The sequence below is a fragment of the Mus musculus genome, chromosome 1 (assembly GCF_000001635.26).
Source record: "Mus musculus strain C57BL/6J chromosome 1, GRCm38.p6 C57BL/6J".
Lineage (NCBI taxonomy): Eukaryota > Metazoa > Chordata > Mammalia > Rodentia > Muridae > Mus > Mus musculus.
Window position 1 is genome coordinate 107,500,851 of NC_000067.6, and position 25,390 is coordinate 107,526,240.

General features: G+C 36.9%; 1 protein-coding gene across 3 annotated transcripts; it reads left to right on the forward strand.

Moving 5' to 3' along the window:
- Positions 1-41: 41 nt before the first annotated feature.
- On the forward strand, positions 42-24,750 carry Serpinb2 (serine (or cysteine) peptidase inhibitor, clade B, member 2). Of its 3 annotated transcripts, none has more exons than XM_011247942.1 (8): positions 42-223; positions 14,614-14,790; positions 18,802-18,921; positions 21,297-21,425; positions 21,842-21,959; positions 22,215-22,357; positions 22,947-23,111; positions 23,687-24,750. In XM_011247942.1, the coding sequence occupies exons 1-8, from the start codon at positions 188-190 to the stop codon at positions 24,089-24,091; spliced, it is 1,293 nt and encodes a 430-aa protein (XP_011246244.1). In that variant the 5' UTR covers positions 42-187; the 3' UTR covers positions 24,092-24,750. The 3 variants fall into 3 exon arrangements, with proteins under 3 accessions (XP_011246244.1, NP_001167641.1, NP_035241.1); NM_001174170.1 differs by lacking the exon at positions 42-223 and adding an exon at positions 10,573-10,628; NM_011111.4 differs by lacking the exon at positions 42-223 and adding an exon at positions 10,660-10,734.
- Positions 24,751-25,390: the final 640 nt, after the last annotated feature.

Below are 25,390 nucleotides of genomic sequence, written 5' to 3' on the forward strand. Positions count from 1 at the left end.
CCTGGACTAGTGTCACATAGCAGCATACCTCTGAAGGGCGAGGTGAACCTCAGGTGCCATTTCTCAGAGTGCTTACCACCTTGCTTTGTAGACAAGATATCCCATTTTTTCCGGGAACTTGATCTGCCTCTCCACCTCTTCGGCAATGAGATTACGAGCATGTGCCACTATTTTTCTTTCATCATGAATGCAAGTTGTCAAACTAGGTCTTCTTGCTTCTGCGGTGAGTACCTTTTCAAATTTCCTCATCTTACACATCATTTATCTTAAATAATTGTTGACACATGATAAGTTAGGGAAAGTATATTGAAGCTTGGTAAATTGTGTGAAACCTGTGATAGCTCATCTTGGTTGTCAATTTAACATATAGAAAAGAGGGAACCTCAATTGAGGAGTTAGTTACCTCTATTAGACTGGCCTTTGGGCATGTCTCTGAGACAGGTTTTGAGACTACTGACTGCTGTGTGAGGACCCAACCCACTGTGGGATGTGCCATCCCTGAGTGGCTGTACCTGAGCTGTAGAGAAAGGTAGCTGAATATAGCCTTGGAGTAGCCAGTGAACAGTGTTCGTCCATGGTTCTTATCTTTGCTCCTGGCCTCATTTCTCTTAACCATGGACAGTGATGGCCGAGTAGAAGCCAAATAAATGTTTTGTTCCTAACATGCTTTTCTGGTGGTGTTTGTCACATAGCACAAAAACAAACTAGGAGAGAACAAATGAGTTTTATGGACTCACTATGTAAAGAAAGAGAAATTCGAAGAAATGCGTACATGAGAGCCCACAGCTGTTATTAGATCAGAGTAGCACTCTAATGGAGGTATTTGCTAGGGTGCTTGTAACAAAAATAAAAATATCAAGTATACTTTATATCAGAAATTTTTCTAACAAGTCTCTATGTCATTTCATTTATAACGTCAATATTCTAGTTTTACACATATGGTATATAAATCTTTTCAAATTTTTCCTACTTCATAATTTCACCCAGAACTGTTGGAACTCATAAGCATTGCACACACACAGACACACACACACAGAGACACACATACAGACAGACTCACACACAGACATACACACACAGACACACATGAGAGAGAGTGTGTGTGTGTGTATGTGTGTGTGTGTGTGTGTGTGTGAGAGAGAGAGAGAGAGAGAGAGAGAGAGAGAGAGAGAGAGGTACAGATACATATGCATACACAGACAGAGAGGCACACTTATATACATATGCACACACATAATATATACATATGGCAGTGCTGGGCAGTGATGCCAAGGCACTGAGTACAGTGGACAGTGCTTTCCCACCAGCTGGCATTACTATAGCTCAAGATACTATTTTAGGACTTTTGAAATGTAGGACATTATGTTTCCACATCAATAAGATTAGAAGAAAAAGGATCTTACTTCAAGATTATGATGACACATTAGAAAATTATGCAATGTTATTTCAACATGAGTCACTGATACAGAGGAAGGGGTCATTACTCTTCTGTAGAAAAATGTGATGGCTAAAGGTTTTTTGTTTTGTTTTGTTTTGTTTTTTTAACTATTGCTGATGTTTTCAATTTTAGTTTGAAATAGGGCTTTTTAACTTCAGGTCCAGGCAAGCAAGAATTTGTTATAGATTAAGAGTAGTTAAGCATTCACAATTCTAAGATATATGTACTCGAACAGAGAGGAAAACTGTCTTGAGAAAAGGATGGAGTTTTACTTCCATCTCTAACCATCTCCACATTATGCTTATGGAGCCTGAGACTGATACTGGGCAGTTAGTTCTAATAAACCAAAAGCCTCTAATCACGAGGCTATCGCAAATCACCACACTTAAGTGTTATGCTTTGCCTGCTTGTGAAAAGAGAGACTCCCTCTACACAAAGGCACCAACTGTTTGTGGGGTTGAACACAAATCAGCAACTGACACAACAGAAATGCCATTGCAGCTGCAGTTAAAGCACAACTCACTGCAAAATAATATATGTACGGTTTTCACTCCCCTGTCTCAGACCATAAGTAAATAAACACCTTGGATATAAATATCTAGAAGCTAGTAACAGGGAAAAGTAGGGCATAGCAAGTTCTGACCCGATGGAAATCAGATGTTCTGATCTTTGCATGATTGTATTAGCCAATCCTGTGAATGCCAAGGGCAAAGATCATTTCAATAATTTTTCTGTAAAGCTAATGTTCTTAAAACCCCCACGTAATCTATTACCTAGAATATGATGCTTTTCAGCATCTTCAAAATTATATATATATATATATATATATATATATATATATATATAATTTTTTTTCTTGCATGTGTGGTCAAGTATTTAAAAACCTTAGCAAGGCTAAAAGGACAGGTTTTCTTTGGGATTCCTTGCTTCTATGTCATTGCTTGACACTTTCATACATTTATATAACAAATTGTGGTCATTTCCCTTCATTCCTCTGTCACACCTCTTCCCCCACCTCCTGCTTCACATTTCTACCTCTGTACCTTCCTTTTTGTCTTTTTGAATTTATAACTTAACTTAATTAGAATTTTCTGTCTGAAAGAGGGTGGGAAGTTACTGGAGCAGGGTGTCTTATCAGTCAGTGGTTACAACACTGAAGACTTCCCCTTGCCCCTGCTAGTAATCCTGCTGGGAAGAGTAAGGCCTCACTGACACGCATCCATCCATGACGAAGTGTTATGCAAGTCTTACTCAGATAACACAGCTGCAGTGAGACCAACCATGAGCACAACAGTGTGGTAGCTACACCATACGTAAAAGATGTCTGTGCTTCAATTTCAGCCATCCCTTGGATCTTATTCTTGCTTCTCCATATTCTTCAGTGTTCCCTAAGCCTTGCAGGAGGTGGTAGGTGATTTATTTGACCCATTTAAGAACTCCACCAGGACATATTCTTGAAACGTTGGCCACTTACAGACTTCTACATTACCCACTATGCTGTGCAGGAAGAAGCTTTGCAAATGAATGTTGTGTATGGCATTCATTTATAGATATAAGTACAAGGATTTAGAAGTGAGTTTACAACATGACCATTTAGAAAACAACAGAAACAAGTAATGGGCTTCATTCAAATGTCTGTGACTTCCCAGGCCCAGGATCCTAGCCAAATTTACAGAACCAGGTATCAATTCCCTTCTATGGATCTGGCTTCAAATCCAATGAGAAAGTGGTTGGATATCTGTGTACTGGTAATGACACTGTTTGCAGTTGAGTGTACTTCATGCCTGGGATGTTATTCCTATATATCACAATATTCACAACTGTGTACTTTTGGTGAGTTACTATGTTTCCCTCAACAGCCTGCATATCACCATTTGACATTGTGAACACCACGTGGTATGGATGAAGCTCTCAGCTCGATGTAACTTGGTTTCTCTTGGTTCTGTGACCAAAGTGTAAAGTCCTCTTCTTTCATTCTTTGATATTTTCTATCTGTTACTCTCACCCAGTACTTTTGTAATGTTTAGATTTCTGTGGACCAGCACCTATATGACCCTCGCTCAGACCCTGGAGCAGCACATATACTTCCTAGTGCCGTCAAAGCCTTTGTGCCCACTGTCACCGCTGAAGATCATGGTTTATGTTCCTCTCTTGATAAACTCCTATGCAAATCTGATCCTAAAGTTTCCAGAGCTTGTAGACTTAGGACTTCTTCTACTTTGCAGCTATTTTCTAGTATGCAACCTGGACTAGAGATATTTTTTCATTTGCGAAGGAGAAGTAGGAAAACAAAAAAAGCCACCCTTTCAGGCTCCCAATAGTATGAAAGACCCAATTAAGATACAGAAGTTTGCTCTCATTTTAGTTCAAAAACCCTGAGCATGTTCCACATAGTGTATTAAGTCTATTAGTATAAGCGCCAAAGTGCACAGATTCTTCTGTCAGAAGTCTTTCAGAGAAACAAATGTATAAAAACACATACATATAATGTATAAATACATAAAATAACTTAGGTACAATCTAAGTACACTAACAGGCATCAAATAATACTGTTCATTAATGCTATATGTGCCAGATATTATAGTAAATAAATTATAGCAATTAATATAATGTGATTAGAACTGTGCTAGTCTAGATGGCCTCCAACTTCTATAAGCCCAGGGTAGATGCTACCTAGCAGTTTATACATACAGAAAATCTTTAAGGAAAGCCATGGCTGAGTCAGATGTATGCTGCAAATTAATTAAACTTATCATTGGTTAAGGGATCATACAGTAAACATAAGGAGTTCAAGACTGGATAAATAATTTAAAGAGCATGGGGAGGAGAGACAAAATTAAAAACAAGAAAGAGGTGTTGTTTTGAATTTAACTTGATGATTGCTAGATAAAGAAGTAGACCAGAAGAAATAATGTCTGGGACAAAGGGACTTGATGTGTCAGTTTAGACAGGCGGACTTAGAAAGCTATAGGATGGTCAAATGGGGATGTCTATGAGGAGGATAGAAGTGCAATTCTCAAGATGAGGGCAGAGGTCAAGACCAGAAAGTCTCCTTGGAGTCATCAGGATCCGAATTCTTTCTTTCCCTACCCATCAATCCTCTTCCTGTCTCTTTAGTCAGTGCTTTATGACTAATGAGTGGGAATAATCTCTTTCCCCTCCTCTTCACTTTTACTCAGGTCTAAATAAGGCTGTGAGGAAGGAGATAAAAATTTCATCCCAGAGGTAAAATACATACATACATCTTGCCACTCATTTAAACTAAAGGGATTTGCCCTTGTGACTTTACAGAGGGCAGAATATAAATTCCATCTGAACATCATTTTTGTGCATTTGTAGCACTATTGGACAGCCTGATATTTTATCTACCCTTAAGAAGATAGATATAGAAATCTATGAGAGGATGAAAATAAAAGTAATTGATGTTAAGTTGTAGAAACACTGATTATTTGCTGGTAGTTCGTTTTCTAAATTTATTTTATAAAATTTAACATAAAAATGTATTGATCTCTGTAGGCATACAACAGTGATGGTGGCAGAGTAGAATTATGCAAGAGAAACAGAAACTAAATTAGTCTATAAATATAAATATAATGTGTTTACTCATAAATTATCCACAAGAATAATGTCGGTGGGATGATGAACACAGTTGAGTCTAGGTGAGTCTAGCATCATACCATTTGTCCCTCTAAGGAAATGCTAGATGGTAAGTATCCAGTTTCATCTGATATGTGTGATGAGTGACTCACAGGCAGATCTGCACTGTTCTGAAAGTGTCCTATGCATGCTTTTAGCATGACAAGTCTTAGGGCCTTCATTGGTTTTCTCAAGTAGCTGAATCATAGATATACTGGATCTTTGTTTCAACAGCTTCCCAACCAAGGCATCTGTGTTTGGGTTTTTACTTGGTAACAAGATAAATACTCTGTAAGAGGTGTTACACTGCCTAACAAAGCTTGTTTCTTACCTAAACATTCTCACACTCTGACCGGCCTGGGGCCATAGCTTAAAATATACAAGGTTTGCTGCGGTTCTTTTGGATTTAAAGAACTTCCTTTCAGTAGCACGGTCCACCCTCATTCAAAGCCTTCTCAGTTCCCTATTTATCGTCTTCACACACCCCGAAACTCCTTTCCTGCCTCCTCTCCTTTCACCTACCCTCTCTGCGGGAACGTAGATACAAGGCTCACTTCTTCCTGAGCCATTAGTGTGCTGTGTTTTACTTCTAACAGCAAAGTAGGTATTTTTGATGTTAAAGATATTTTAAGAAATGTTGAGTAGATTTTTTGTTGTTGTTCAAGATACTCCCAAACTCATACCATAGAGTCAACTGCTTTTACTGACTCTCAGTCTCCCAACTGACACTTAAAGGTTCAGAATAAATTATTTTATTTAAATACTATAGCTAGTTAATTGTTGAAGCTAGGTCTGGTTCTGCCTCCTAGCACCATGCTCTCAGAAATAAGACTCACACTCAAACTATATTTATGAATACCTTGGCTGTATAGCTAGGTTATTCTCTGACTCCACTCATAAGTTAAGATAACCCATTTATTTTAATCTACATTCTGCCACATGGCTGGTTACCTACGCTCAGGTACCATGTGTTTGTCTCCTCACATCTTCCTGGGTGGATGGATCTCCTGACTCTACCCCAGAATTCTTTCTGCCTTCCAGATGTCCCACCTCTACTTCCAGCCTAAGCCATAGGCCACAGGCTTTTTAATCGACAGGCAATGCGTCTATACAATACACAAAATATTCTCTCTACAGTTAATCTTGACTGTCAATTGTTTTAATATATCTTACTCCAAGATCAGTAAAATAAGATCACCTTGTGGAAAATTTTTTGTATTTCTTTTCTGACTTTCAACTAACTGGTAGGTAATTTCTATGTTGTTTCTGCTAATGTAGAGATAATGAGTGTTTCTAATTTGTATATTCCCCACCTATCAGAAAATAGTTTAGGTAATTCTGAAAGTGCTCATGAGTGTCCACTCAAAGTGCAGAGAGTACAAATTCATAGCCATTGCTATGCACTTACTAAACCATTGAACAATTAGTGAGCACCTACTGAGAGTCAAGTACCTCTCTCAACCATTGGTGATCTCACCGCTCAGGACCCCAACATCATTTCCATCTATCAAGGGAGACAAGCACTACACAGTTTGTTCTATCAACAAGCAGCTGACAGCATAGTACATGTAAACCTTCATATTAAAATATTAGAACTTGACTCAAAAATAATTTTTCTTTATACATAATTGTTTAGATATTGCTAGTCAAAGAGAAAGCACTAAAAACAGACTATTTGATGATATATTTCTGGTTTAAAATAGTACCTCTGGACTGGAGACACAGCCCAATAGTTGCACACATGCTTGGCATGTATGAAGTTCTAAGTTCACTACCCATTACCACAGAAAAGAAAGAAACAAATGAAAATTTCTCAACAAATGAAAAAACCTACCAAGAAAGTAATTCCCTAAGTGAAAGTAATGTCTATGTATAATGCAACTTGCAGAAATACTTTTAAGTATAAAAATGATAATTATCTAGAGTAAGATAAACATATTTGGCATTTTTTCTCAAGTCATATTTCTGTACATACCTTATTTATAAAGGCTAAGACATATATAAATTGACAACTTTTTTCTCTACTTTTGCTTATTTTATGCACATTTTCCGATAAGAGAAAATAAGAATGAAAACTCCTGTTCTACTGTTTTTAGCTTTCAAAGGAATGATCTATCCAAGAATTGTGATTTTAGGTTATGGAAACTTATTTAATAGTGGAAAGGGGCTTTTGTGGCTAAGGCCATATTAACCAGGCTACTGCTGCTGTGTTCCGGCTTGTCTCCTATGATTTGAATTCTCCATTCAGATTTACAGATTTTCTGGTATAAACGCCTTTGTAGTAGTGCTGTCTGTCTCTCAGAGTTTGGAGAAGACCCTCTTAGGTTGGATCTTAGTTCTTCTGTGAGTCCCAAACTTCTCTGCTTCTTCAGGCAGATGTCAGGACACTATTCAAGTCTTTACTTGCCATTTCTATATTTTTCCCTCTTTCCTTTCTATCCTTATGGGATTTTTTCTTCTGTGTGGTTTGTTTTCCTTCATCTCACCTTTTTCTCAAAGTATGTCTTATCCATCCCATTTTCTCCTCTATAGGACAATTTTGGTCTGAGTCAATTTCATTTTTTTTAATATTTTATTAGGTATTTTCCTCATTTACATTTCTAATGCTACCCCAAAAGTCCCCCATACCCTCCACCACCCACTCCCCTACCCACCCACTCCCACTTTTTGGCCCTGGCATTCCCCTGTACTGGAGCATATAAAGTTTGCAAGTCCAATGGGCCTCTTTCCAGTGATGGCCGACTAGGCCATCTTTTGATACATATGCAGCTAGAGTCAAGAGCTCCAGGGTACTGGTTAGTTCATATTGTTGTTCCACCTATAGGGTTGCAGATCCCTTTAGCTCCTTGGGTACTTTCTCTAGCTCCTCCATTGGGGGCCCTGTGATCCATCCAAAAGCTGACTGTGAGCATCCACTTCTGTGTTTGCTAGGCCCCTGCATAGTCTCACAAGAGACAGCTATATCTGGGTCCTTTGAGCAAAATCTTTTGTTTCTATATTATCTTTTACACTTTTCTAATTGTATGTTATGTGAAAGGTATTCTTTATTAAGCTAAATTTGTGAAATTGTACTAATGTAGATGAGAAGGCCACTTGTAAACCTAACCAACAGCCACACTGCTGGCTCATGCAATGGCACCCTTACTATACAAGGCATAGTATAGCAAATCCTGGGCAAGCATTGTCTCATCTGTCCTTCATAAAAGACTGTCATATGTATGTATGTATGTATGTATGTATGTATGTATATGTATGTATATATGAAATATTATATATATGAATGTATGTATGTATGTATATATGAAATATTATATGTATGTATATATGAAATATTATATATATGACATATATGTGTGTATAACAATGCTTAACATAAATGCATATAATATGACAATAATATGACAATAATAACAGAAATTGGAAGTTAAGTGGTTCAAGGTGCTCGTTTGGAGGAGCTCTGGTATCAAGGGTATGGTTTGCCATCTGAAAACAATTTCAGCCTTGCCCTCTGAATAACATGGCTGCAGCCCCTTCTGGTATCACATAGTCATAAAATCAAAGGCACTGACATGGCAGCAGATAGGTATAGGGCATAAACATTTTCCTTAAATATTCCCTTTTCATCTGGAACAATTTGTTTTTGTTTTGTTTTCTGAGAACATACCCATCCCCCAATTCTCCCAGAAGTCATAAAGTAGAACAGAGGTTATCCCTTGAGGTCAAGGTGTATCTGAATAATATACAGATGAAGTGAGGGTAATGGTTGCGGAAGAGGCTTGCTTGTCATCTAAGTAATTATCACTCCCATCTGTGTGGTATTGTTATGAAAGTAATGCTTATAGAAGGTGAGAGATAGATGCACGATTATACAACTAGAAAGTGGAGAAAGGGAAACTTGAAACAGATCTTTCACAATCTTTCATCATCCTTGTCCTTATGCACCACATAACCAGACCTTTCTAGAGAGATTCAGCACTGTCCTCAACTCGCCGAAAAATAATTTAGCAAGAAGCCACTTAAAGTGTTCTTATTGGTATAGGTTAATCAAATTACCTACCTAAGGATAAAAGCCCAAGTTTGAGGGAGCAGCTAGGACAAAATTAATTATTGTACTGCAGGCTCAATTCTAAATGTTGCAGTTGTAACTGGAAGTTCCCTGAGGCTTATAGGAATCAGAATGAGCGTCATCAAATCCTAAGATATAGAAGTCAGAGATTTGGACCAGTGGGAAAAACAATGATGTCTCCCTTGAGGGGAAGAACTTTAATTGAATAAATAAAGATGAGAAATAGCCTAATCTGAAAAAGAAGTGAAACAAAGTGTGGGCAAAGTCTAGGCTCATCTGACATGTTCAGGAAACAGAGCTGCTGATGTGGAGATGGGGAATGGTTGATAAAACATTTAGCTGGTCACATAAATACACCAGTGGGTGCTATCTAGGAGATGGAAACCAAAAAGAGAATGGGTTCAGCAGATAATAGCATCAACTGAGTATTTACAGGGAGAAAGAACAGAACACAGCTTGTAAAAGAGTACATATCAGCCCAAAATGCACCCCTTGGTTTAATGGAATGACATGACATTTGTGGTCTTCATCCCAGATCTCCAGTCAAAGGCATGGAGTACCCCATGAAGTGTGGCACTTTCCATGTTCTTATGTATGTGCTTCCATATAAATGTACAATTAAGAAATGAGAAGTGATCTGGTAGATGTGTTTCCAACTCTTCCTAATAAATTATGACAGTATGAAAATGTTTAGATTCATATCACATTTATTTATGTGTAATTTTTGTCTATTTTTAATTAACATTTTTAGTGTTTTTAGAAAATTGGAAATATTTCCAAAATGAGTGTTCAAGATTACAATTAGCATGTATAGGTTTCTGCCAATTATAAGTCAACATAAGCAGTAGGTTGTCATTGTTTAAAGTAGGTTAATACTGGCGGTGTGATCAAGGCCATATGAAAAGTTCTTTGGGTGTGTCTTGAGACAGTAGGTTAGAATTATTTCAGATTATTATTCCTGAGAGAATCATAGTTTAAAATAATTATTAAATTAGAAAAATCAAGTGTGTTTTTTTCTCTTTCCTCTTTTGTGTGGAGGTTCTTTTGATTCCCTGTAGATCCAAAGGGAAGAAAAGACAACATCCTTTATTGTAAAGACTCCCACAGATGGTGGCTGTCCAAAGGTGGATTGAGTATCATGAAATTCATGCTGTCATTGAATGCAGTGAGAAAGGAGGAGACATGAGTGTGAGTGGTGCAGATTACAGCTAATAGATTTAAAATTGGAAATTGCTAAATTCTTGAATTTTGAATGACATCACACTCTCTAGTTGTTTCTTAAACTGAGTATTACAAGCAAGCATTTCTTTTCTAATGATGTCTTTATGAGTAAAATGTTGAATCATACAAAGAATACAAATTAAAAAGTTTGAAAAAAGAGCTGTGTGGGAGGGGCAGAGTCTTATAAAACCAGTCATTACCTTGTCCACACAGTGCCAGCTTTCCAAGAAGCATTTCCTGTGTGTCAGCCGCTCAGAAGATAACGAGGTAATACAGTGTTTCAGCAATTCCCCCGAGCATCTCTAGTGAATCCAGGGCGTCTTTCTTCTCTCCTCCTTCATAGCAATAGTTACTATATTGAGCTGTGTAGAGGGTAAGTAAAGGAATTGAACCATATTTTCTTTTTCGCTTGTTTAACTAAAGATATTTTGGTTTAAGACTTGAATTAAATTTATGACTGCTTGACTTTGAGTCTTAGAAGTCAGCAAATGCCTGTGTATCACTAGCCAAACTGAAATTGAAATGTACATCTATTGCAGTTTCAATGATAATAGTACTGAGCAGATTATATAATATGTATGTTTTATATTACCTATTGGTTTGATATAAAATCAGGCATAAATAACTACAAATATTAAAATGTTTATACTTAAAATTGAAATTAAGCATTTCATTTTTATATAAAAATAATTTGTTGTAATGTATTTATATTTATAAATATGTGAAGTTCAATTTTCACCTAAAGTTAACAGCCTGAACCTATAAAAATTAAGGAAAAATTTGGGTCAGGACAATCCAGTATCACAATGTATTTATTTGACCTAGTTCTGTAATGGATCAATTCTGTGAAAGAGAAATATCAAGTAAATTAGCTGATGGATTAACCAAACTAACAATTTAACCTTTATCAAGCAGATAATTATTCATTATGGAAACTATCAACTAAAATACTGCTACCAGTTTTTGGAAAATTTGTTTTAGTTTTGATGGTATATTTCCATATCACTACTGCCTTATCTTAGTTTTTACTGAGTTTTGAAAACAATTTAAAAACATCTTTATTATGTGTTTACACACACTAAAATATGTTTGAAACGCTGCAGAAAAATCCAATTTAACATCCAGGTCTAATTCAGAGAGGGAGTGTAGCAGGTGGTGAGCCTATGGTACCTCCCAAATTCATCACCTCTGCCAAGTTTCACCAGTGCATTTGCCAAACTTGTATTGCAGGAACCAACAAAAAGAAGAGAGAGCCCCACCCAGCAGATAATTTCCATTTATTCATCCTAATGCTAATAATAGTGTCATATTTGGAAGCATATGGAATTGTATGGCTTATTATCCTGTCATCATGCTATAACCTCATCCTATCCAAGTGTAAGATGTGGTCTTGTCCAAGAGTCAGGGACCACTATGTGTATATATATATATACTAGTTTGAAGCTTTCAAATATTATTTGAAGAATTTATAGGAAAAGTCCAGATGCTGAAATTAATTAGCTCTGCACTAATTACCTCTTCACATTTTCATTATTATAGCAGAAATCCCAAAGGAGATGGGATATGTGATTATTCCCATTAAACAAAATGTGGCAGAAGTAATTAGGTGATTGCAGTAAAGACACTACCATTTTTATGTAAATGTAATTAACAACACATCATTTAAAAATAGAATTTGGGAACAAGGGTTGTTGTTCAGATGGTGAAGTGCTTTCCTAGCATGCATGATGTCCCAGATTCAATCCCCAGGACTACGTAGATCAGGCTGGGTTGCACACAGGTGTAATCTCAGCACTTGGGAGGCAGACAAAGGAGGATCTGAAGTTCTCCATCCTTCCTGGCTGCATGCTGAGTTCAAGGACCACCTCTCTAGTTCAGAATAATTCAGGTTGTTTAGTTCAATGTTTTTATTTATTGGTAAACTAGAGGTCTGAGCACAGGCCACAGCACAGCTAGCGCTCAGTCACATCCCCAGACTGAGATGACTTCATAAAGGAGTAAATAGATCTGGAAAAATTTCACTCAACTTAGCAATGTTTTTTTTTCTCTATCAAGTTACCTGAAGTCCTAGTTTAGTATTATCTGTCCCTTCTGTGGATTGTCTTGACACTTAAGCTTTTGTAGTGCTAAAGTTTGGCTATATAGATTGTTGCACGGATTTATGAATAGGAGACATCAGAATGTACTCTCCTGGAGTTGATATTCTCCTAGTGCTGATCCCTTACTTGAATTTTCACCTAGAAACAGAAGAACAATTTTAAAGAAATGTTTTAAGGAAGTCTATGTGTGAAGCCTTATTATAATTTTAAGTCACTGGAGGAGAATTTAATTTCTGAACTACCTGCCTTAATCTGGCATCTGAGGTAAAAACAAGTAGGAAAGCAAAACTGCTTTCTTTTACATTAATAAACTTTCAAGGGGGAAATGCAGATGTGCTTCTTTGCTGATTTCTTTTTAAACTTCCCTTTTCTAGTATTTCTCAATATATCAGTTCCATAAAGCTGAAAGCCATAGTGAAGGCTTGCATCAGCACTGGAAGGATTCAACCACCCAGAAGTCAGTGGCAGATGTTAGCCTGCATCTTTGTGATATTACGGTGAACTGTGGGGCCTCAGAAAAGCTGCTTAACCTCCAGGAGCTTTTGAATGTGGTCTGTAGAACAGTCAGTCATATCCACCCCATAGAGTCACAAAAAAGTTAAACAAAAGTATGGGTGCAACACACAAGCCTGGTGACCTGAGTTCTGTCCCCAGAACCCATGTAGACTTGGAAGGAGAAAGCTGGCTTCGTAACGTTGTCCTCTGACACTCATCTAATGACATGTGCACTCTTGCTCATACTTACGTGCCCCCTGCCCCAACACACACTCATAAATTAAGTGAAGAGACAAGGGAATGGAAAAGTGTTGAAGGAGCACAGTTTAATTTATTTAATTTGTCTTTACAAAATGCACTAGCATTTTGTTATAAATGACAACTTTTGGTGCAAATTCTTCTCTTTTCCACAGCACTTCTGTAGAAAGTCAAGACAGTAGCTACAGTCTTGCTTCATCCAGGGAACTCCCCACTACAGTTCTGGAAACTCTTTCTCCCAGAAAGTTTACAAAGACCTGAGTGTTGTCATTGTTTGGTATATTTATTTATTTCCATAATTATAGGTTATTTTATATGATGATGAAAGAAAAATAGACAGCTAGGAAAATGGTGTTGACCTAACATCCCTTTGCACACATACACCCTTTGGTGCGTCCAGGCATCCAGCTGTACACAGGGCCTTAAGTCATGAAAGGTGTGCCTGTCCTTTATTTTTAGATAGCTACAAATTAAGCATATTGTGTGTCTCCTATTGGATTATCCCTGAATTCCTGTGAGCGCTTGGGTTTGTATGACAGGAGAGGAGGTACTAAAGTGAACTTCCCAGTCCACAGGAAATCTATTTAAAGCAAGGCTGAGCATATTGTAGGGATTGTAGGCTCTGGGTGCCTATACCAACCCTCAAGCAAGTCTATATACTTTAAAAAATAGAGAAGTTAAAGGCTGATGGACTCACCTGAGCCCAACAAGAATGTGTACAAGTGGCATCCACTTGGATGTGTGGATAAGATTCTGTATATGTACATATTTGTGTGTTGTGTGGGTATGTGTGGTGTGAATATGTGTGAAACAATGGAGGTTGACAGTGACCCTGGATGTCAGCTTCCTGACTTTCATTTCCTATCCCACCCTTTGATATTGATGACATGGTCAACTAGATTTTGTGTAACAGCAGCTTCTTTTTACAGGAGTATAAGTTCTTTTTCTCACAGGATTTCAGTGAAGGTTAAATGATTATAGAAGTAGAATATCTAGTACAGTTTAGTGTCTATGATCTGCTGGGTCTCAACGTAGACAGTAAGAATTCACTGGGTGTTATTTTTATTACTGTTCTTATCATTATATGACTATCACAAAGTGTCATTCCTCATAACATTGATCATCACATCTCAGGATTGGCTACATAGTTTAGGAAGTCTGGGGAAAATGAAAGTGCTGGGTTTCCTGTTTAAAACGATTCATATTTCCAGATGGTAATGGGGAATGTTCTGTCAGGGTACAGTGATATGCACAGGATTGGTTACTGTAAGCTGTTTTACACTTTCTCTCATTTTGTTCCAAGAGGAAAGTCAGATAGGGAGCTTTAGGCAGGGCTCTGTGTATATACTCTGCTGACTTCAACATTATACAGAACTTTTCTCTCCTCATTTTCTTTCTAGATTGAAACAATGGAAGAACTTTCCATGGCAAACACCATGTTTGCCCTCAATCTCCTTAAGCAGATAGAAAAATCAAACTCTACCCAGAACATCTTTATCTCTCCATGGAGCATCTCATCAACATTGGCCATAGTTCTCCTCGGTGCTGGGGGTAACACTGAACAGCAGATGGCCAAAGTAAGTTTGCTTTAAACCTTGCATCAGAACCACGTTTTCAGAATTGAATGGTAGGCTTGCTCCTGTTTTCAGCTCACCTTGAGTCTAAGGAAACAGGAATGGTGGCATGATTATCATCACCAGCCATTACAACACGGACTCTGTATGTTTGAACCTATAAAATGTCCAAACCAGAAAACTATTCTACTGCAAACAGAAGAAAGCTAGCAGCATCTGTACAAGGATGAAAATAGCTATCAATAAAATATTTCTTTAAATCATATCACACTCAGACTTTGCAAAGCAAACAGTTCTTCAGTTGGTTTCAAGTCAAATATCATTGCACAGATGAGAATCCTGGCAATGTGGTCCCCAGAGCATTTATGGCTTCCTAACTTCCAGCTGAGGCTCTCTCTTAACACATTGCCACTGTGGGGAGGGTTTCTTCCTCTTTCTTATAAAAAATGTTTCCTGATCATTTCAAGCCAGGGTCACAAAGAAGAAAAGAGCACACAGAGAGATGCATAGTTAGATATAGCTTTAATGGATTTCCCTACATTTTCCAACTGTGAACTACGTTTACACAGTGGGGCTAGGATACTCTAGACACCCAGTCTTTGACATCAGTGTGGATAGCATGTGAAACATCATTGTCAGAGTTGTATGCGTCAAGTTTTCCATTTCCTTCCTTGATGAATGTCAGATTCACACAGCAGGCTGTTTCCTAGACCTTGGAACTACTTAAAATACATACTATAACACACCTGAGGATTCATAAGCAGTGTTTAAATTACTCACAATCCTGTTACTTGTTATATCAAAGACATGAAAATGGAAATCATATAATTAAATTTTCATTGCATTCACATGCATGCAAATAGTAACAATATATTTTTTGAGTACAAGCATGCATTGTGCTCTCAGTCACACCAAAATGCCACGGGCTCCTTCCTGCTTTCCCACGAGAATTTATGTGAGCATAAATACATTCTTCTCATGAACATAGTGAACCATCTTGAGTGTGCCTTTTTTTCAGCACAAAGTTTCACAGAGACAACACAATCATACTGCAGGTCTGAAGGTAGATATATTCTTCTCTATGCTTGTGGCCATTTAAACATCCTATCTCATAACAAAATTCAATTGTTCAACTCTGATGGTAGTAGATTTGTACAACATTTCTTCCTCATTTATTTTCTCTGCCTTGAGAAAACCTAGAAAAGCACATTTTACCTTAGGTACCATTAGTTATTTTAACTGTTAAGTGTGAAGGACCAGGAACAATATAGCTAGATCACACATCTCACATGAAGATCTGAGTTGCTCTGGGTTGCTAAAAATGATTTTGATCTACTAGAAGAAAAATTCATCTAGTGCTCACTCTGCACAGAGACGAACTTCCTAAACCAAGAAAGTTCTTCATGAATGTGGGACCATTCTTATAACTTTGCTGCATGAAGAGACTTTATAATTCAAGTGCTATCTTTTATTTAGTTTCTAAATAAGAAGAGACTTTCTTTAATTTAGTCAAGCAGCCCTATCTGGGTTTCCTGATTTCCTCCTAGATTAATTATCTAGATTAAGTAGGTCAATGACAGATGTGATTTATATTATAAATGTTACCATTGCCCTCAGCTAAGTGTATAAGGGCACTGGAATTCTCTCAATCTCAATTTTTCTCATCTATAAAGTGGGAAAGCAGTTAGAAACTAACTGTAGTAATAGATAAATCTTATTAATTCTAATTCTTATAAATGACCTTTCTGAATACTGCTCAGGAACTTACATAACTCAGCATCCAGTGACATTACTATCATACTTGTTTTACAGATAAGATAAGTAGGGCATCAATTTGGTAAACGGTGAGCTAGAAGATGTAATATTATTATTATTATACCAGAAATAAAAAACAGAATTGAGTGGGAAATCCCCTAGACACCACAGGGCTACAGGAGATCAGTTTGAAGGCAAGAGATGTTTGTCAGCTCGATGTTTAGAGTGAGTCTGTGATTATGTCCCAGACAGGTTACCTTTTTGAACCCCTGCATGTGCCAGAGTCACCTCACATTCATGTTTGTAAGAGACACTGTCCCCAGTGAGGCAGTGTCTCTTCTGGTATTCAGAGAAGCTCTCTTGCTCTCCAGGAAATCCCCAATTTAAGGGTTAATTGTTTTTGAAAGGAGGAAAACCAGAAAGTCTGTACAGGAAATAATCCTTCTTTGAAAGGGAGAAAGAGGGAGGGAGAGAGAAGTAGTGGCATATGACTCAGAGAGCAGAGGAAAAAAAAAAAACCCAAACACCAACATCTTTCCTTCTTGTCTAGTTGCCTATTTCATTACAAAGCTCTAATTACCAGCCTAATTTACAAGTTGGTTTCTTTTTCACTATGGGCCTCATGAAGATGTGTTTCGGGGTTAGAGATCCCCAAAGACATTAGAGGTAGGAGGCCCCGTGAATATAAGTCTGGAAGAGTAAGCTGGGTTGGTGACAGTTTTATGGATAAGGTCCTTGAACCTACTTTTGCAGAGGCCAGTCTACACCCCACCCCCATCTTCACAGGGCTGGGTCAACCTACCTACTTACAGTGAAAGAGATTCAGTGTATCAGGTACCTGTAAATTGCCTCCTGACACAGATATTAATTTCTGTCTATGTGTGCATGTAGTATATGGGAATAACTTATCTTGGGTAATCCTTGCTAATTATGTGGCCCATATTCATGTTAAAGCTCACTGTGGCTTCTAACTTTCTTCAGCTTAAAATGTATTCAGTAGGAGAAACCACTTCAGAAAAAACGTAGATGAGCTTTATTTAATTGCTTTATTTAAAAATTAAAAGCTATAATGTTGTTCCACCGATAGGGTTGCAGATCTCTTTAGCTCCTTGGATACTTTCTCTAGCTCCTCCATTGGGGGCCCTGTGATCCATCCAATAGTTGACTGTGAGCATCCACTTCTGTGTTTGCTAGGCCGCGGTCTAGTCTCACAAGAGACAGCTATATCACGGTCCTTACAACAAAGGCTTGCTAGTGTATGCAATGGTGTCATCCTTTGGAGGCTAATTATGGGATGGATCCCTGGATATGGCAGTCTCTAGATGGTCCATCCTTTCGTCACAGCTCCAAACTGTGTCTCTGTAACTCCTTCCATGGGTGTTTTGTTTCCAATTCTAAGAAAGAGCAAAGTGTCCATACTTTGGTCTTCGTTCTTCTTCAGTTTCATGTGTTTTGCATATTGTACAACAATATGAACTAACCAGTACCCCAGAGCTCTTGACTCTAGCTGCATATGTATCAAAAGATGACCTAGTCGGCCATCACTGGAAAGAGAGGCCCATTGGTCAGGCAAACTTTATATGCCCCAGTATAGGGGAACGCCAGGGCCAAAAAAAGGGAATGGGTGGGTAGGGGAGTTGGGGGGGGGGAGGGTGTGGGGGACCTTTGGGATAGCATGGGAAATGTAATTGAGGAAAATACGTAATAAAAAAAGGGAAAAAATTAAAAGCTGAAAGCTAAAAATACAATATTAAATATTGGTGTTTTTCAACATAATTTGTGAACTCCATAAAATTTGGATAATTCAGAGTAGACTTTATATATTATCTCATAATAAAATTTATTTCTACAATGCCCGCTATAGAAATAAGAATCAAGTACTTCATGAATTTTTACAATACAGAAGGACTGTCTGTGTTTCTTTTCTACATACAAAGGCAGAAAACCAGACATAGTAACATCTAGATTTGTGGCTCTCAATTTTCTTGCAATCCTTAATATAGTTCCTTATGTTGTGGTGACCCCAACTATAATTTTTTTCACTACTTGATAACTGTAATTTTACAAGTTATGAACTGTAATGAAAAATATCTGTGTTTTCTGATGGTCTTAGGTGATTCTTGTGAGAGGATTTTCAACCCCCAAGGGGGTCAAAACCCACAGGCTGAGAAATGCTAAATGAAAGGTACCCGAACCATTAGTTTGAAGTGACATAATTTTCTATGACTCTGTCATCATTCCTCCTGATTCTGATTGCAGGTGCTGCAGTTTAATGAAATTGGCAGTTATGGTATCACCACAAGAAACCCAGAGAACTTCAGTGGCTGTGATTTCGCACAACAGATACAGAAGGAAAATTATCCTAGTGCTATTTTACAGGTACCTGGCTTGGGTCTTCATATTTCTTTTGTATTCTATCTGTTACCTCAAAGTCATAGTGTTGAACTGAGAAGAAATGTAGCACAGTTCTCCCATCCATAGATACAACACTCAGACTTGGTGCTGTGATAAATATCCCTAGGACATCCAGTAATGAGGCACAAAGCTAGGACAGAATCCAGAAGAGTTGATAACTTTTCCATCATGGTTGTTTTCAGTTCTCTCACAATCTTCTGACATGTGTATGTCATATATATATATATATGTATATATATATATATATATATATATATATATATATACACAACTGCCATATATGTACAAAACTACATCTGTGTGCATGTGTGTATAAACTATACATATATGTGTATATATTATGTATTCTAAAAGTGTTGTTTGGCATGTTACAAGATTATTTGGGTTCTTATGCCCATAAGTATGGATAGGAATTTCAAAAGGTAAAGAGGACAATAAGAAATAATGAAGCATAACCTTAGTGACTGCATGAGAGTCCACTGACAACACCATCTACTTATAATCTATTATCATCTACCATCCATCTATTCATCCACCCACCCACATATCTATGAATAATCTGTCATCTATCTAGCTACTTATCATTTGTTTTTTACATTCATCTACCTACTCTATATCTATCATCTATTTTCATCTACCTAATGACAATCATTATCATCTATTTATCTGCCTGTATCTACATACCTGTTACTTCACTCTATCAATAAATTATCTATCTATCTATCTATCTATCTATCTATCCATCCACCTATCTATCTATCTATCTATCTATCTACCTATCTATCTATTATCTATCATCTACCTACCTATCTACCTATTACATACCTACTACCAACTTATCTATCCATCCATCTTTCTAATTTATTACAGATAGTATATTTATTTGTCCAATTATTATCTATTATATGAAGTAATACCTTTTTCATATCCTATGTCCTTAAAAATCAACAGCCTAGTTACATTAGAGAAACTTGTCTAAGAATAAACTTTCAGTAACTAATTCACACAACCAGGCCCATGATTAGATTATAAGAATATGTCACCTTAATTTTCTTTCCTGGATATCTTGGTGCACCCTCTACCTGGTATTCTGTGGGATAGATTAGGTAGGGAAAGCCTCCATGTTGTCTTCTGAAACATTGTAGACCTCAGGCTTGCATTCTAGCTCAGTTGATGTTGTGAGCCAGTCTATCACACCATTCATAGACTACAAGTTGAGCATCCGATTTCTCATTTATTTTGTGAATTTCTAAAGCTCTGGTTATTCTATTGTGGAAGCTACCTTGTAAAATGGGAACCTATTAAGGCTATATACATTTTGGTAACTTTTCACTATGGTTTCATTGAGAACTTCATAACTGGAAAGTAAAATTATACATATGTTGTGAACTTGAGGATATATGTGTATGTGTTTGTATGTATGTGTGTAATATATTTCACTATATATAGTGAAATAATTATCATAACATAAAACATCAACCACACATGAAATCTATGTTTGTGTTTGTGTATGTGTGTATAACACCACTGAAACATATCTTTATCACAAACCTCAAAATAGTACAGTCTCACTAACTATAGTTACAATAATATACTTTAGATCTTCTGAGTGTGTCTATCTTGTAATATAATAAACATTTTTTAGAAACATTGTAGTTTACAAACTTCAAAGGAACCTATATATCTTTGGGGCAGTGGAGTTTCTTATTTCTAATGGACATAGTAGAATTCTAAACCAATTAAAATGTACCTTTAGAGCCTTACGTCATCACATCTGTATACACATAGTAAAATTCTAAATGAATTAAAATGTGTCTTTAAAGCCTTAATGCATGACATCTGTATACACATAGTAGAATTCTAAATGAATTAAAATGTACCTTTAGAGACTTAACTCATCATATCTATATACATATTTCTGTTTCTGTTTTGTTGCTGTTGGTAGTGGGTTTTTGTTTGTTTTACTTGTTGGATTTGTGTTTTGTTTTGCTTTGTTTTTTGTTTGTTTTAGCTGTTGGGTTTTTGTTTTGCTTTGGTTTTTGTTTGTTTGTTTTCTTTGTTTTTGATGAGGTATTCAAACAAGTTTACTTTGAACTCATTGTGTTGCTATGATGGGCCTTGTACTCAGTTTTTGTGTCTCTGACTCTGCTGGGATCAAAGATGGGAGCCATCACTGAAGTCTTTTTGAACAGCATTCTTATAAAAATCTTAACTCTGGTGGACTAGAAAACCACCCATGAGTACAGGACTTTATTGTTGTGTTGAGACAATGTTATTCCTTTAGGATACTTTTGTTAATAGTACTGTGTTATAAATGAACAATTCTTCCTTTTGTTAAGGCACAAGCAGGAGATAAAATCCATTCAGCCTTCTCCTCTCTCAGCTCAACAATCAACACACCACAGGGGGATTATTTGTTAGAAAGTGCAAACAAGCTGTTTGGAGAGAAGTCTGCAAGATTCAAAGAAGTAAGTGAAGCTCTTCCAAAGTCAGCAGGTATCTCAGTTTCAAAGAACTGCTCCACCATTCCTGGGAGCAGAGTCAGAACTGTGAGTGGGCTTTTAAGGGATGAGCTGACTCTTGCATCCGTTTCTTGCACCCCTGTTGAGGATGTTCCATGAAAAAAAAGCAGCAGATGATGTGACTGCTGTTCTCCTCTATTCCCTAGGCTATCCCTTTGTCCTTAGTCTTTAATGCAATGGGCAGCTGGAGCTGGGCCTGGAGTGTCAGCTGAAGACACTGTTTCATTGTTCTACACCTGGTTCTGCCATCTCAACTCCCATTTCTCCATGTCTCACTAGTTTGGTTGGAGCTTGTAATATGTCACTCTATCCCTTATCCACATTATACTGTATATAACTTTTGGTGTTTTCTTGCTTTAAAGGAATACATCCAACTCTCTAAGAAATATTACTCAACAGAACCAGAAGCAGTGGACTTCCTTGAATGTGCTGAAGAAGCTAGGGAAAAGATTAATTCTTGGGTCAAGACTCAAACCAAAGGTAAAGCTTTGGAATTTTTCTTTTTCTTTTTTCTACATAGAAAACTTTGATTTTTCTTATTAAGCCATTATTAAATTCACCCTCATTCCCTTAAAATTTGTCAAGTCAATGTTCCTTCACCTTCTTACTGAGAAAAACTTTGGAAAATAATATAAAAGGAAGTAAAAATCTTTCCAGATACTATAAAAGTTACACTTTAAATATATGTCTACAGTTTTTATTATAAAATGTAAACATGTGTTGTGCTTTCTGAAGGTGAAATCCCAAACCTGCTACCCGAAGGTTCTGTAGATGAAGACACCAAGATGGTGCTGGTGAATGCTGTCTACTTCAAAGGAAAGTGGAAAACTCCATTTGAGAAGAAACTTAATGGGCTTTATCCTTTCCGTGTGAACTCGGTATGAGACAAGATGCATTTTCCTAACATGTATTTAAGTTTTTACAAAGATACAGAAAACATTAGAGTCTGTTCATTAATTTTCTTACAACTTACTAGTTACAGCTTATGAATGTTTGGCATTGACTCTTTCATGCTACGGAGTATATTCAGTAGTTTCCTAAGAGTTGATGTGAATAGATGTGAAGTCCACATTTTTATAATTTTAAGCCTGGACTTACATGTTAGTTCTACATTTATATCATGAACAACATCCATGAGTTATGTTTTATATCTTTAAATCTAGAATAATACCTACTTCAAAAGACTGTTGTAAATATTCAATAAGATTTATCTAAGTTCTTGGCTCATTTTAGGTACAATTATTGTTATTATTATTATCTTATAAATCATTGCTTATAAAGTTAAAAAATCCATTAAGTTCAAGTAGTTGAGAAGTCAACAATATACAAATAATTTGCTTTGTTGATTGAAGATAACACATTTCCTCATTAGCATTGAAACAGAAATAATTTAGTATTTTAGTCTTGGTGTAAAAATCTCAAACATCTGAGAATTGACTTTCATATTTTACTCCATAACAATAATAGCATGAGAGCATACCTGTCCAGATGATGTTCCTCCATGCAAAGCTGAACATTGGATACATAAAGGACCTGAAGACTCAGATCCTAGAACTTCCGCATACTGGAAACATCAGCATGCTCCTGTTGCTTCCCGATGAGATTGAGGACGCATCCACTGGCTTGGAATTGGTACTGCATTACAGTCTCATATGTGCCATCAAACTTTCCTTTGTTCAAAACAAGTATCTGTGACTTGGAAATAGGATGTAATTTGTTATAGAAATCGATGAGTCAACTGATATGCTATGTCACAAACTTTCAAAAAACTGAAATTTACATCGTTCGTGCTACTATCTTACAAAATTTGTCCAGCTGATTAAATTTTAAACATAGTAACTTCATTTAATTATTACTTTTTTATGTTTTGAGATTATAATTGCAACATTTCTTTCTATTTCCTCTCTTCAACCCTTCCTTATTCCCTTATTTGCTGTCTTTCAAACCTTTCAAGGCCTAATTTTTCATTTATTGTTGTTTCATGTATTCTCTCTCTCTCTCTCTCTCTCTATATATATATATATATATATATATATATATATATATATATATCCATATCATCTATATTGTATCTATATACTTAGATAGATATCAACACACATAATCTTAAATACAGCTTGCTCACTCAGCAACTGATTTTTAATGTTAGACTTTGGGCTTTTTCTCTCTCTCAAGTTCCCCTTTTGTTTGTTCTTTATGCTTTGCAGCTGGAAAGTGAAATAAACTTTGCCAACTTCAACAAGTGGATCAGCAAAGACACACTGGATGAAGATGATGTTGTGGTCTACATTCCCAAGTTCAAACTGGCACAAAGCTACGAACTCAAGTCCATTCTTCAAAGCATGGGCATGGAGGATGCCTTCAACAAGGGCAAGGCCAACTTCTCAGGAATGTCTGAGAGGAATGACCTTTTTCTTTCTGAGGTGTTCCATCAAGCCAGCGTGGATGTCACCGAGGAGGGCACTGTGGCAGCTGGTGGGACTGGGGCAGTTATGACAGGAAGAACTGGCCATGGTGGCCCACAGTTTGTGGCCGATCATCCCTTTCTTTTCTTTATCATGGACAAAATTACCCACACGATACTATTTGTTGGTAGATTCTCCTCACCCTAAAAGGGGAAGACCTATTTCCACATGAGGTTTTGTAGCATGAACTATAAGCCTCAGAATTGCATCTTCAAGTGCCAAAAGTTTAAATACTTTCTTACACATTTTTATACTTCTGCTATACACTAAATATAACCTAAAAGCAATTGTATAGCAGTCTTCAGTGCTTACAGTATAACTCTATTAATGATTTTGTTTCCTAAAGTCAGATGATGTCTATTTAGTTCATCCTTATTACTGCTTTGTCTTTATAACTTTAGTTTTTACAGTGTTATTTATTGTTTATATAATGGTTGTTTTACAAATTGTTGTCCTCTGTTTAATGAAACTGTAACACTACAGAAGCAGAAAATTAGATAATTTTCTATTTAAAGAAAATCAGCCATTTAATTTAATAATGAAGGAAAAATATGAGTCTTCCATACTTTCCCATGATATTCACCCAGAAAAAATGTACTTAACAAAAGACATGTTATATCTCTATCATTATATATCATATGTACGTATCTGCAACTCATCTATAATTAGGACTACATCATAAGTAAGCATGCTTACTTACACACTGCTATCTGTTGTATAAAACTTAGCAATCCTTATTTGTTAGTTATCTTTCTATCACTGTAACAAAATACCTGAGATAATAAAGTTCAAAGATTTATTTTGGATTTTTGTTTTAGAAACGTTTGTCCAAGTTTGATAGGCGGGTTGTTTCTCTGTGCATTGAGACCTGCCCTGGCTTGGCGTGGTTTGTCCAGGAGTGCACCCCTTCATCTAACAATCCCCTTGATTGATGATTGATGTGGAAGGGTCTAAACCACAGTGGATGAAGTCACTCCTGAACAGGGGATCCTGGCTTCTCTAAAAAAGCAGAACAAGCAAGGCAGGAAGCAGCCCTCCTCTATGGCTTCTGCTTCTGCCTGTCTTGAGGTTTTTGCCCTGCTTTAGTACCTTTCCTAGACTGTGCTATGGAATTATAAGCTGAAGCCAACCCTTTTTTCCCCGAGTTGCTTTGGTTTATAGGGTTTTATCATACAAAGAGAAACCCTAAGTAAGACAAGTGATGTCTCATTCACTGTTCTATTTTTTATTGGTCACCATGACCAAGGGAACTCCTATAAAGGAAAGCATTTAATCAGGCTTGCTTATAGTTTCAAAGACTTAGTCCATTATCATCATAGAGGGAGCATGGTGACAAGCATGCTGGCATTCTGCTGGAGTGGAAGCTGAGAGCTTTACATCTTGATCCACAGAACAGATAGAGAGCAAGAGATACACTGATCTTCAAAGCCCATCCCCAGTCCCATA

Excerpts from the sequence above, each read along its gene's own strand:
- Serpinb2 (XM_011247942.1), top strand. The coding sequence starts at position 188 with ATGCAAGTTGTCAAACTAGGTCTTCTTGCTTCTGCG. Across the intron at positions 18,922-21,296 it reads ATCCTAGTGCTATTTTACAG|GCACAAGCAGGAGATAAAAT; the intron begins GTACCTGGCTTG and ends CCTTTTGTTAAG. Across the intron at positions 21,960-22,214 it reads GGTCAAGACTCAAACCAAAG|GTGAAATCCCAAACCTGCTA; the intron begins GTAAAGCTTTGG and ends TGCTTTCTGAAG.